The sequence below is a fragment of the Myxocyprinus asiaticus genome, chromosome 39 (assembly GCF_019703515.2).
Source record: "Myxocyprinus asiaticus isolate MX2 ecotype Aquarium Trade chromosome 39, UBuf_Myxa_2, whole genome shotgun sequence".
NCBI lineage: Eukaryota > Metazoa > Chordata > Actinopteri > Cypriniformes > Catostomidae > Myxocyprinus > Myxocyprinus asiaticus.
The window spans coordinates 345,001-360,000 of record NC_059382.1 but is presented as its reverse complement, the minus strand read 5'-3'; the positions used below and the strand labels follow the sequence as shown (position 1 = coordinate 360,000).

The 15,000-nt window shown below is 41.2% G+C and overlaps 1 protein-coding gene across 2 annotated transcripts in view; it reads right to left on the bottom strand.

Annotated features, from left to right (window-relative positions):
• Window positions 1-15,000, bottom strand: part of lsamp (limbic system associated membrane protein) — a 301,791-nt gene that overhangs the window by 22,079 nt on the left and 264,712 nt on the right. For both annotated transcript variants that reach the window (XM_051680097.1, XM_051680096.1), the window contains one exon: window positions 6,903-7,135. In XM_051680097.1, coding sequence (XP_051536057.1) covers window positions 6,903-7,135 — 233 coding nt within the window. The remainder of the gene's footprint in view (window positions 1-6,902; window positions 7,136-15,000) is intronic.

Genomic DNA, 15,000 nt, shown 5'->3' with positions numbered 1-15,000 from the left:
GAACAGAATGAATGATTCCTTTCAGTACAAACTGCACACGAGCACAATAAACCTCCACCGTTTGATCGATTCTGAAGATAAACGACATTTGCCTGTAATTTATTTTGTCACTCTTTTATTTTGTGCCACGTCTCAGAGCGGTTTATATCAATCTAGAAGGAAACTTGCACAGTCAAGTGGATCCTCCCTAATTGCATCAAGATTTATGATTTTTGCAAAAACAAAACTGCACAAAACAATCCACAAGAGTAATGAACATGTTCATGCTTACAGAAGAAGACTGGGCGTTTTCCTCCTGCGAGACGCTCGCCATAAATCTCAAAAGCACTTCAGACCCCTTGAAGACCAAAGAGTTCAGATTGCATACTGAGTACATACTATTTATAAAACAAGCAGCAATCAGAATGATGTGAAACTGTAATATGCTACATTAATGTCACGTGAACACACGTTTAACATTCATTACGTTCAGTGAGTGGCTTTTAGAAATCATTTTGGAAATGTTGTGTTTTTAATTCAATGTATGTAAGAATGTCTTCATTTTTGTCATTTCATCACGCTGGAAATGAAAGGTCAAGTTAAGTGCATTGCATTGTGGGATACAGTATCTCACGCTCTGTTGTATACAGCACAGATAACTGTAGAAGATCATCCAAGTATTCAACACACATTCACATTGTGACATACAGGTGGGCAAGAGCTATTTTTGGACCCCCCTAAAGAGCATCTTTTGAGTTGCTGTTGTCGCATTATTATTGTTATTATTATTATTTTTGCTACAACTTATCCAATGCAGAAAAAAATAAATGTCTTAAAGAAAAAAAAAGCATAAACAGCTTAAACAACAAAAAGTGCTAGACTTTTATCAATAAATAAACCCAAAACATAAAGGACTATTTTGAGATTCAGATGTCCGGCAGGTCACAAGCAGGTACGGGAAACATTATCTCCTTCAATCATTTACATACAGTATGGAGCCCCTTATAAGACTGGATCTCATGATTTCATTTTCTGAATGAGTTTTGCATTCCCTCACAGTAAGTTTACCATGTTTTTACTACAGTAGCCATATTTTAACCATGATATTCATAGTGAAACCACAGTAGAAATACAGGAAAACGAAAACTATGGTGATAAAAATAATTATTTTGTGGCTATTCTGGTTTTACTACAGTCACCATATTTTAACAATGGTGTCTGGAGTAAAACCATAGTAACAGTAATCAATAGTAAAACCATGGTTACTATATGGATTCAGTATACTGTAATTTTTTCTTTTTTTTATCCCGTTTTCTCCCCAATTTGGAATGCCCAATTCCCACAACTTACCACACGCCCCATTGAGAGCGAGAACCACTAATCACGACCACAAGGAGGTTACCCCATGTGACTCTAGCCTCCCTAGCAACCGGGCCAATTTGGTTGCTTAGGAGACCTGGCTGGAGTCACTCAGCACGTCCTGGATTCAAACTTGCGACTCCAGGGGTGATAGTCAGTGTCAATACTCGCTGAGATACCCAGACCCCCTGCAGTATACTGTTTTAAACTCATAATCAACTGTCATGGTTACTACTAAGGATGTCAAATTAAAATTCAAATTCAAATAATCCTCGAATTTAAGATAAAAATATACATTCGAATACTAAAATGAGCATTGTTGCATCAGGCAAAGACGTCCATCTAGCACACGCTTACATAGAAAAAGATGAACACGTTTGGAGTGAACGGCCCCTAGAGGTGAAGGTCTTTGGCGGTTGTGTCTTGACTATGCTTTAATCTATTATCAGCTCTTGTTGCACAAGCATTAGATATGAACATGCAACTGTACCGCCAGTATTATAAAGCTGGAGTCAGGGGGCCTGGGTAGCTCAGCGAGTATTGACGCTATCACACCTGGAGTCGCGAGTTTGAATCCAGGGTGTGCTGAGTGACTCCAGCCAGGTCTCCTAAGCAACCAAATTGGCCCGGTTGCTAGGGAGGGTAGAGTCACGTGGGGTAACCTCCTCGTGGTCGCTATAATGTGGTTCTCGCTCTTGGTGGGGCGCGTGGTGAGTTGCGCGTGGATGCCGTGGAGAATAGCGTGAAGCCTCCACATGTGCTATGTCTCCGTGGTAACATGCTCAACAAGTCACATGATAAGATGCGCGGGTTGACGGTCTCAGACGTGGAGGCAGCTGAGATTCATCCTCTGCCACCCGGATTGAGGCGAGTCACTATGCCACCACGAGGACTTAGAGCGCATTGGGAATTGGGCATTCCAAATTGGGGAGAAAAAGGGGAGAAAAAATAAATAAATCAAAAAGAATAGGTAACCTTTACCTCTTCAGCCTTCATGTTGTTGCAGGGGGCGAACGTTTTTACAAAGTTGGACTTGCGCAATGCCTACCATCTTGTGTGTATGAGGGAGGGGGATGAATGGAACACAGCTTTTAACAACCCTACGGGTCTTCCAGGCTTTGGCGAAAGACGTGTTGCTAGATGTGATTAATCAGTTTGTTTTGTGTATCTGGATGATATACTGATTTTCTCACAGACTCTCCAGGATCACACCCAACACGTCTGCTAGGTTCTTCAGAGGCTTCTTGAAAATCAGCTCTTTGTCAAGGGGGAGAAGTGTCAGTTCCATGGATGGTCGTTTCCATTCTTGGGGTTTGTAGTCTCTTCTGGGGGGATTCGCGTGGATCCTGGCAAGGTAAGGGCTGTTTCCAGTAGGCCAATCCCCGGAAGGCCCTGCAGAGGTTTCTGGCATTCGCTAAGTTTTATAGACGTTTAATTAAGAACTACAGCCTTGTTGCTGCTCCTCTGACTGATCTTACCTCTATCAAGAACTCCTTTCAGTGGTCGGCCCTTGCTCAGGCGGCTTTTGACAATCTCAAATCTTTACTTACTTCAGCACACATTTTAATTTTTCCAGACCCTACTCGTCATTTCGTGGTAGAGGTAGATGCGTCAGGGGTGGGTGTTGGAGCAGTCCTGTCACAACAATCTCCTCATGACGGTCTGACTCATCCCTGTGCCTTTTTTTCTCATCGTCTCTCGCAGGCTGAACAGAACAATGACATCGGCAATTGAGAGCTCTTGGCGGTTAAGCTGGCCTTGGATGAGTGGCATTACTGGTTGGAGGGAGCTAAATAACCTTTTGTGGTCTGCACCAACCACAAAAATCTTGAATATATTCAGTCTGTTAAGAGGCTTAATTCTCAACAGGCTCGTTGGGCTCTCTTCTTTGGGTGGATCAATTTTAAGATCTATTATCGGGGCCTGGGTAGCTCAGCAAGTAACGACACTGACTACCACACCTGGAGTTGCAAGTTTGAATCCAGGGCGTGACTCCAGTCAGGCTTCCTATGCAACCAATTGGCCCGGTTGCTAGGGTGGGTAGAGTCACATTGGGTTTACCTCCTCGTGGTTGCTCTAATGTGACCACTGTCGTGGACCATGTCTTCCACATCCATGGCCTCCCAGTGGACGTGGTCTCTGACAGGGGCCCACAGTTTGTTTCCCATTTCTGGAGAGAGTTTTGTCGGCAGTTAGGGCCTCCGTTAGTCTCTCTTCTGATATTCCATCCTCAGACTAACGGCCAGACAAAGCGGGCCAATCAAGATCTAGAACGGATGCTTTGTTGTCTCGCCTCCCAGAACTCTACCTCCTGGAGTCGCCTTCTCTCGTGGAATGATTATGCTCACAATTCACTGCCGGTGTCATCTATGTGTATGTCTCCCTTCCAGTCTAGTCTTGGTTACCAACCTCCTTTGTTTTCTTCCCAGGAGCCGGAGGCTGCTGTTCCCTCTGCCTTGGCTTTTGTCAGATGCTGCTGTTGGACCTGGGATCGCGCTCAGAGGACTCTACTTCAGGCCAGAGACTGCACCAAGGCTCGCACCAATTTGCGCCGCTCGGCCCCACAAGTTTACATTGTTGGCCAGGAGGCGCTCCTGAGGGGGGAGGTAATATTGGGATTTCTGGGTGATCTGGCGGTGAGTCCATTCTGTTTGTGGCGTGTTATGTTTTCCTTGTGTGTTCCTCTGTTTGTTTACATGACCATGCGCTCGCCAGTGCTGCTGGGTTTTTCCGCAGGTGTGCTCATTATCATCATTTGTTTCACCTGTTCCCTATTTCTCCTCTTCTATATAATGCCCTCGTGTTTGCTGTCTTATGCCAGATTGTATTGTGCATTCTCAGTCAGCCTCTGTCAGTCGGTTCGTTTTTTTCTATCTGTTCGTTTTGTATGTTCAGTGTCTCTCCCAGATAATTCCTCCTCATTATTTCCAGCGCTCACCAGTTCCCAATCTTCTACCACTCCACCCGCTGCTGTCACTTACCTGCTCTGGATTGCTGTGTTAGGCATTCATCATCCAGCATCTACTTCACTCTCTCCAACAGCCACTATCCTTCTTCCTCCTTCATTGGCGTTCTCCACCTGAAGAAGGATTCCCCTCAGTCCCAGTTTCCATCCTCTGCTGCTCTGCTGTTTTCCAGACTGTTTATTGTGTGATCCCCCCCCCCCATTGTGAACATTGGTGAATGCACAATAAGAATATAAGAGTGATAAAGAGAAATGTCAGATGTGTTGACAATCATCCTCATCATCAGAGGAAGAATGACTACTGTGAAGAGAACACTGGGTATTAAATGAGAACCAGAGAGATGATGAAACCAGCGGCCGATATGTTGAACAGACTCGATAGATTCAAGAACAACTGCACAAATCACACTTAAAGATCTTCTCTTGTCTCAAACGATCATCTGAACTCACACTCATTAGCAGCTCTGCGTGAGAGAGCACACGTGTGTGTCCATTGCAAGAAACATGCGCCGCAACACACACACACCGCACACATTACTGCTGGAAAACACACAAGTCTTCCTGAACTGACAAACAATCCAGATCTTCATCTGTGACTTACTGCTGAAAGTATTAGTTTAGTTTAATATTAGTCTGAAATTAAAGGTTAGTTTTGATCATTTTAAATAGACACAAAACCAAGTCTTCACTATTAAAATACGCTATTGAACATTTTCACTGTTCTTGCCCAGGAAAACAATACAGCTCATTGAACACGTTGACCTTTTGTGACAACATGCCCCAACAGTGGACCACATTGTCGCACTATATGGGGCAAGTTGTCACAGTGCAAACTGCAATTAAACCAGCGGTGTAGGTTTTAAGTGAACACCATGGGGACACGTTCTCACCAAACAAACTCTACGCCTTTCTTTAGATCTACACCTGCATTAAACAACATATTTTGAGCAAAATGTTTTATGTTCAAAGTAAAACATTTATGAGGCACAAAATGATTCTTAAAACAACACAAATGGAAAGAATATCACAACATTGTTTTGGACAACAAATATTGTAAATGATTTTCTGTATGAATTGACTTTCAAGAAAAACACCTTAAGAACATTCTTCATTATATAGGTGATGTTTGTCAGTGTGGTTTGACTGTGTTCACTTGTTTACACAAGAACAAGAACAAAATATGATGTTAGTTAAATTTACTTTGAAGAGGAAAATTCACAAAAATAATTCAAAGAGAGTTTTGAACAAGCATACAATCTCTTTTGGAGAAAACACACATTTGCACATTTGGAATTTTGACTCCCAAATCTTACTGTTACTGAGATAAAGCCTTTGTGACAACTAACCCCTGTCTCCCCAGTATACTCTAAGAAATGCATCAATCAGCAGAGATTTTGATTTATAAATGATCATTCAACTACTGCACTGATGTTACACTGATCCTTTATTTCTTATGAAAAATCTTTTGCTTTGTGCTCAAGTTCTAAATAAAAAGAGAAAATAGATGAGATGAAGAACCTTTCATATGTATTTAATTCACTGGAAGTTCCAGAAAAAAGAACTATATTGTGATATTTACTGTTGCTTAGTTATAAAATCACTCATAATGTGATATAAGATATTGTTAAAACTGCCCACACATAACAGTAAATCCACACACACACACACACATAACAGTAAATCCACACACACACACACACATAACAGTAAATCCACACACACACACACACCCACACACACACACATAACAGTAAATCCACACACACACACACAACAGTAAATCCACACACACACACACACATAACAGTAAATCCACACACACACACACACATAACACACACACACACACACACACACACATAACAGTAAATCCACACACACACACATAACAGTAAATCCACACACACACACACACACATAACAGTAAATCCACACACACACACACACACATAACAGTAAATCCACACACACACACACACACACACACACACACACACACATAACAGTAAATCCACACACACACACACATAACAGTAAATCCACACACACACACATAACAGTAAATCCACACACACACACACACACATAACAGTAAATCCACACACACACACACATAACAGTAAATCCACACACACACACATAACAGTAAATCCACACACACACACACACACACACACACACATAACAGTAAATCCACACACACACACATAACAGTAAATCCACACACACACACACACACATAACAGTAAATCCACACACACACACACACACATAACAGTAAATCCACACACACACACACACACACACACACACACATAACAGTAAATCCACACACACACACACATAACAGTAAATCCACACACACACACATAACAGTAAATCCACACACACACACACACACATACACACATAACAGTAAATCCACACACACACACACACACACACACACATAACAGTAAATCCACACACACACACACACACACACACACACACACACACACACACACACACAACATACACTTTTAAAAGAGTGTGTGGGTGGAATAAGAGATAATGAGCCGTGATTGGTCTGACAGGCTGTCAATCAAGTGTCTCTTACCCTGGACGATGAGATACACCTGTGAGGTCTTGGGCTGTTGTTTGGTTTGGATGGAGCAGGTGTACGGCCCCTCGTCGAACACATCCACCTTCTGTATCCTCAGACTGTACTCCAGCTGACCCTGAGTCACCAGCTCCACCCGCGGGTCCAGAGACCACTTGTCCTCTCCAGCGAAGATGATGTTGGAGCGGTTCAACCATGCGACCTTAGACACCTTATCATCCACATAACACCTGTAAGACAGACAGAGAGTGTTCTCCGTTATTCTCATGTTTGTGGAAAAACATATGAGAGCAGGAGTTGAAGAAACAGAGCACAACCTGTATTGTTCCCATTCATTTTCTCCATTGAGATTTCATTAAACCCTTTATAAAAGAGTTATAAGACATGAACCAAATCAATCAAAATAAGAAATACATAGCATAGTAGGTGACAAATAATGTGTCCAAGAATTTTTATTCCCCAACATAAAGATGTTAAGTTAAAATGTAGTGACAGACCGATATATCGGCCATTTTGCGATTATCAGCATCGGCCGACAAACGTGTTTGATTGGCCGATTAACAGAAGCGTTCCCTTTAACTTGTGTTAGTTCCAAAATCTACCAATAAATTTGTCAATGGACAGTCAACACAGAATGCACATTTTAAAGCTGTGTGTTTATTGTTGCAGGATAAAGGATCACAGAAACAGTGGGACATGTGTTTTTGCACTGGTTTGTGCAGTTTCTCCCATCAGTTCTGTGTTCATGTAGTAACCCACACATTACTTTCACATTACAGAGAGAATAAACTCTAAAAAATCTTAAAAACGAAACATTGTAACACTGTATACTGTTGATGGCCGTTTGGTAAAATCACTCACTTTTATTTCTTTAATCAACAATAGTGAACAGCAAACAAGTTGGACATTTGGCATTCATGTATCTTGTTTATAGGTGGAAGAAATACAAGTGTTGCTATGGTGACCACTGTCAATCATCATCACACATTCAGCAGTGACTCCTGTATTCTGTTCACAAACACAATATTTTAGTGGATTCACTCCTGTATATTAATGTGTATGTCACTTCTAAACCTTTACAGTGTGTATGTGGTCTCTCTCAGACAGACAGCTCAGTGTGTGTGTGTGTGTGTGTGTGTGAGTGTGTGTGTGTGTGTGTGAGTGAGTGTGTGTGTGTGTGTGTGTGAGTGTGTGTGCGTGTGTGCTGGAGACCTGCTGTGAGCTTGCCTGAGGGAGTGTGTGAGAGTGTGTGTCAGACACTAATGAGACAGACAGAAGATCTACTGAGGCAGTAAGACACAGACAGACAGACAGACAGACAGACAGACAGTGCATAAGTTTAATCAGTGTGTTACAGCAACACTCACACAGCAGGCGTCTTTGTACAGGATGTGTGACACAAATTTCATCATCAGCAGAGTGCTCGAGCACTGAACGCGTCCTTCTATATTTTTCTAACTGTGCATCTCCAAACGAGCAGAATGCACCTGGAATTCTTTGCATTAATTGAGCCATTTCTGTCACGAAGAAGCACTAGATGTGGGGGCCTGGATAGCTCAGCGGTAAATACGCTGACTACCACCCCTGGAGTTCGCTAGTTCGCTAGTTTGAATCCAGGGTGTGCTGAGTGACTCCAGCCAGGTCTCCTAAGCAACCAAATTGGCCCGGTTGCTAGGGAGGGTAGAGTCACATGGGGTAACCTCCTCGTGATCGCTATAATGTGGTTCTCGTTCTCGGTGGGGCGCGTGGTGAGTTGAGCGTGGATGCCGCGGTGGAGGGCGTAACGCTATGTCTCCGTGGCAACGCGCTCAACAAGTCACGTGATAAGATGCGCGGGTTGACGGTCTCAGACGCGGAAGCAACTGGGATTCGTCCTCCGCCACCCGGACTGAGGCGAGTCACTACGTTACGACAAGGACTTAAAAGCCCATTGGGAATTAGCCATTCCAAATTGGGAGAAAAAAAGATGTAATCGTCGGTAAACTTCAGGAGACGAATGTGGAAACAGTGGATGTGCACGTCAAGAGCGCTTGTGTGAGGAGGTCAAGAGAATAACTCCAGTCTGAAGGAATATAAAGACTTCTTTAGAGAAATAGTACAGTCTCTCATTGCAGTCGCAGCGCACATGCATCAACCGCCTGAGTATGCGCGCACTAGACGTGGGGATTTTGCTTCATCCCATTGACAAGTCTTTTGAATCTGTTCACTACATAGATTCGTTCAGATTCGTTGGTTGATCACATATGCATATAATGCTTTGCGCCAGTAGATGATGACAAATGACCGTCTTTTACGTTTTGAACGTGTAAAATGCATTGAACCAAGAGCAGTCATTCACGACCAGAACAAGTCTAATTATCCTTTATTAAATTCTACTAAGAGACTTCAGCACTTCAGAGTGTTTAAGCATCATAAGCGTTTCCCCACAAATGACAACAAAGCACATCTATCATACTGTGAACTAATGAGCATGACTGTTCATCAAGCTATACAAAAAAAGACAACAATACAGCCTAAAAATAATTATGAGTTTCAATAATGTCCGTATGTCATTGTAATGTGTGCTCATCACTCACTTTTATTCATATTTAATCCAGCCCACTTTCATGTTGAATGAGATTGACATGCAGCTCCTCCTCTCGTTCAGTCGGTCAGCAGATCGTTCATGAAAAAGATGACTGATTCATTCATATATCATATATGGCCATGTTTGTTCAGTGGATTAAAACAATGACATGCTCCACAGCTTGAATGTTACTGGTTCGCGCCTCTGTTGTATTTACAGGCAAGAAAAGCCACCAAAGCAGTCTCACGCTTCAAACTACAGATCATTGGCCTCGAAAGGGAAAGACGTCAGTGATCGAGAAATATGAGTCAGTGTATGGAGGTGAACGAGAACATTTTGAGAAAGATTAGTTAAAAAAGACTTGTTCACACTCACTCACTCAAACACACACACATACACACACACACACACACTCACACACACACACACACACACTCACTCTCACTCTCTCACACACACACACACACTCACTCACACACACACACACTCACCCTCACACCCTTACACACACACACACACACACTCAGACAGACACACACACACTCAGACAGACAGAGAGACAGACACACACACACACTCTCTCTCACACTCACTCTCACACACACACACTCTCTCTCTCACACACACACACACCACAGACCCACTCACTCACACACACCACAAACACTCACACACACACAGACACTCACACACACAGACACACACACACACACACACACACACACACAGTGAGGCACTTACAATGACTTACATTTGATTTTATTTTCATACAAAACAGCAATAAAAATTCCCACGGCACTTTCCTAAACACCTGTTTGTTATTAAACACTGCAAAATATTCTTGATCCATGAGATCATTGCGTGTAATGTCTAAAGAAGTTTGATTTTGAAGTTATCTTACCAAATATTAAAGATTTTGAAAATGTATGTCGCTAATGAAAATCCCTGAAATTATCACATTTGTCATTTCCAGTTTTGTTCAAGGTGATTAAATAATTAAAAAAAATGAATAACTGTCCAATAAATGAGAGGATAATATAACGCATCTTTTGAGAAATGACACATTTAATGCTTGTATTACAGACCCACCTACATACAGTATATACACTTATTCCATCACGATTAGCTTGTGCGGTAGCTCACCTGATGGGCGTTGAACACAGAGTCGGATGACTGTGGTTCAAGTCCAGCCATGCACTTAATCTGACATGTAATATTACAAAGTCATATAAATGGCATGAAAGGATGTGGTTGGTTCAGAAAATGAGATTTTACATTTTGCTTCTGCATTTTAAAACACTAATGGTTAGATTTAGGCATTGATAAGGTAAGGACGTCTTATTTAAACGTCTCATTTATATTTGAAAACACTTTTGGTTAGGTTCAGGCAAAAGTTTTAGGTTAAGGAAGTATGTTTTAAAAACATCCATTCAAAATTCACATTAAAACCTCATCTGAATATGACACTGTTTTACTCGCTTTTGGCGCCCCCAACTGGACATTTCACAGGAAACCTGCAGCCAAAAGTGTCATACAGCACGTCAGTTTTGAAGTGAAAAATGTTGACATGTTTACGTAAATGTCATGAGATCAGGCTGAAAAATTGACCCCATTGACTTCCATTGTAAGTGTCTCACTGTAAACTTGATTATTGCTTTTTTTTGGGGGGGGGGGGGGGGGGATTTTTCCCCTTTTTCTCCCAATTTGGAATGGCCAATTCCCAATGCGCTCTAAGTCCTTGTGGTCACATAGTGATTCGCCTCAGTCCAGGTGGCGGAGGACGAATCCCAGTTGCCTCCGCGTCTGAGACAGTCAACCCGCGCATCTTATCACGTGGCTTGTTGAGCGTGTTGCCACGGAGACATAGCGCGTGTGGAGGCTTCACGCCATCCACCGCGGCAACCACGCTCAATTCACCATGCGCCCCACCGAGAACGAGAACCACATTATAGCGACCACGAGGAGGTTACCCCATGTGACTCTACCCTCCCTAGCAACCGGGCCAATTTGGTTGCTTAGGAGACCTGGCTGGAGTCACTCAGCACACCCTGAATTCGAACTAGCGAACTCCAGGGGTGGTAGCCAGTGTATTTTACCATTGAGCTACCCAGGCCCCCCGATTATTGCTTTTTTAAAGAAAAGGAGGGACAAGTTGAAATTATTTTCTGTGTTAATCAACATTATGTCACAAATGCTGTCGATTGAGTTTAAAGCTACACTATGAAACTTTTGGCCCTCTAGTGGTTGAAGTATATGTAATGTGAGAGTTGTGAGATTAAATCAACGACCATTTGAAAATAATAAAAAAAGACTCGATATGGCCAAGTGTGATCATTAAACAGCAGAAGGATGTCATTTAATGAAATAATATACAGTAAAATGCATACCACAGAATTAATGAGAGGCACCGTCCTGCTCTGTCATCTCTGTCACACACACATAAGCAGGTGCGCACACAAACGCAACACACACTACTAATGCTTGATTTTCATGCAGTGTGTCCAATAGTCTCCATCTGCAGAGCAATAGATCAGTGTGTTGAGTGTATAATCGACTGTGAACTCTCGAATTACCGTTTTCACCGTTGCAGCTCGGAGATTTCAGCTCGCGAGTAGCAGGAAGCTTGATATAACGAACCCTTCAAAAACAGGAAGGTCTTTCAAAATAAATGTCTCGCTGAAATAAGGGCTCTATTCAAATCTTACTACTGTATAAAAGTGCAATATTCAAAGTAGTCGCAATAATACTCATAGTAACAATACTATAATATTAAATGGTTATTAGTATTATTATCTGTAAGCAGTATCACATAAGCAAGTGTACTGAATATCAGCATGTTGTGATTCAGCCGTAGCAGCCTCAGCTAATCAGATTGTTTTCATTTAATGTTGTCATTAATACTGTAAAGCTCTGTTGTGCATCTTTTTTTTTTATTTTACCAGTATCGATACCGAGGTACCAGGACTGGTATCGTACCGAAGCCAAAATTTTGGTATCGGAGCAACCCTAGGAGATAGGAATATTTTTTTAGTCGTAATGTGTGATTTACTGAAACTGAGTGATACTTTCAGAACTAAAGTTATTATTATATGAATTCAAAACTTACTGTGATGGGGTGGAGATAGTGCTTTAGAGTTATTAATGATAACTATTAGTTCTTTCTGAGTCTGTGAGCACATATTAATAAGTGTGTTTATTGAGCAGTAACGCCCCTCTCGTCAGAGAGTATGTAACAGTTTACAGCTCTGATACTATCAGTCTGAGGTGGCGAATATGATTTCTGGAGAGCTCAGAAGTAACCTTTCATATGAAATGATAATAAAAAAATCCTGAAATGTTCAGGCACAAATGACAGACTGATGAACAGAGATTGTGTGTGTGTGTGTGTGTGTGTGTGTATTCTGAAGAGCAGCTGTTCTGATGAAAGTAAATGAATGTTGAACTTTAATGATGTTCATTAATGAAACACTTCAAACACAACAGCAGGCAAACACAGAGGTGTGACTCATTAAACAACAGTATGAATACATGTGGAATTATGGGCCATTTGTGTGTCAGGACGAGACACTTGATATCTGCTGCTTTTACTACAAGAATCATTCATTCATCTCTGTGTAACATCACTGTTTAACTTCATGTCTGAACTTTTGCTCCAAATCCATGCAGAGCTCCTTCACATATTACTGGACAAAGATCTCTCATTTATTAATGTCAGTGACAGCTGCATGACAACTTTAATTCAACACGACTGTGTTTCATGAATCAATAATAACAGAGATCCTGATGAAATCTGTTTCTCCATTTCTCTTTTTTTTATTTGTCATCTTGACTAACAGTACGCTGCTTTTCACAAGGACACTGTGATGTTTTAGTTCATTAAACAACTACTGTATTGTCTGGAAATAAAATCACACCTGGTCAGAATCACATTGTTGAGAGAAAACCTCCCCACAGATAAGTGGCATCCGTGTATAAGTTGCACTGACAGACGTTCTGTGTGGCGGACATTAGCACCCGGGAGTAGTCGCCCAGCAGCATGTCAAGACACCCATTGTACAAAGGTGCCAAAGTTTGTTCCTGGCAGGCAGCAGATGCCCTAACCCTGCCCCCACCCTAATCCTAACCAAATGGAGCCTGTAAGGCAGAGTAGCCAGCCAGGAACAACAGATGGCACCTTTCTCTCTTCACACATTTCAAGACACGCCATCGTATCACACTGTATTTGGGCTTGTTTTAATCAGGAGCATTTGCTTTAAGTTTGCTTGGGGGTCAAATGCATGGTATCAAATTATAGAAAACCTTTCAAAATTAAATATATATATATTAGGATCAAGCTTTGGGACTCATGCTACAACACTGCTGACAAAACATTAAAAAAACGAGTGCTAAAAATACACTTTTACAGTTATTATTCATGTTTGACATAATAACTTTTAGACAGTAAGTATGGAAGGTCATCAGATTAACTTTGGTATTGTTCTCCAATACTTGTGCTCAGTCTGTGTATGTGCGCTCTGCTTCTACTGACCCATGTGTGATCTGCCTGTTTCCAAATATTGGCTCTAACACTCTCTAGAGATCCAATGAGGACGATCTAACATATCTATGACATGTATGATCATGTTTCAGTGAATCAACTGCAGAGAAACCGTCACTATAGAGAGAGATGTGATTAGCGATTAGCCACCATAGCTGTCATGACACTCTTTGAGAAATATTGTAGGATGTACACATCTTATTATGTCGAGTGTGGGCTTGTTTGATTCAGAATCGTCTGCTGTAAGTTGTGATATGCCATTTTTTATATCACAATTATTTTTATTCTTGAATTTTATATTGTTATTTTATAAAGTAATAAACCAAAATGTGATGATAATTCTGTTTATCTGTTTACTATACATGTGAATTTCACACACTAATACTCACTGTAGTTTGTTCTCTGAGTGACACAAATTTGCTCGTTTTATTCTACTAATCAAGACCTTTCCGAAGATAAATAACACATGGCTGTGTGATCTTTTTGATGTTTTTACTGGTTGTAAATATGATTGTTGTGATCGTAAATGTGCGATTCTGAAAATGGAACAGTTTGAATTTATCAGCAAATTTAAAAACAGTATTTTAGAATTGGTCATTAAAGATAAAAGTCTCAGCTTTAAAACGACACACTGTTTCGTGCAAGTGGTTGTTTAATAATAAAATAATATTATCTCTCGTCTGGTACCGGGCCGCTCTGGGTTTAAGTTTTAAACACGTCTACTTTCTCGATGACTGATGTTTTCATCTGTTTGTGTGTAAGCATATGTGTTTTAGTGTGTGTGTTATACGGGCAGAAATAAATTATGAATAAATTATGGTGGTAAGTCACATTGGATTGTACAACGTAGGATATTTCAGATGATGAAAGAAATGTGACATGTTCTGGGAAATATGGTACATTAAAAACTACAAGCGTTCCAACTGCAGTATAAACCTCAGTGACTGTGTGGGGTCAGAGGTTAAATGTTGTTTATTTATTAAAGGAATATT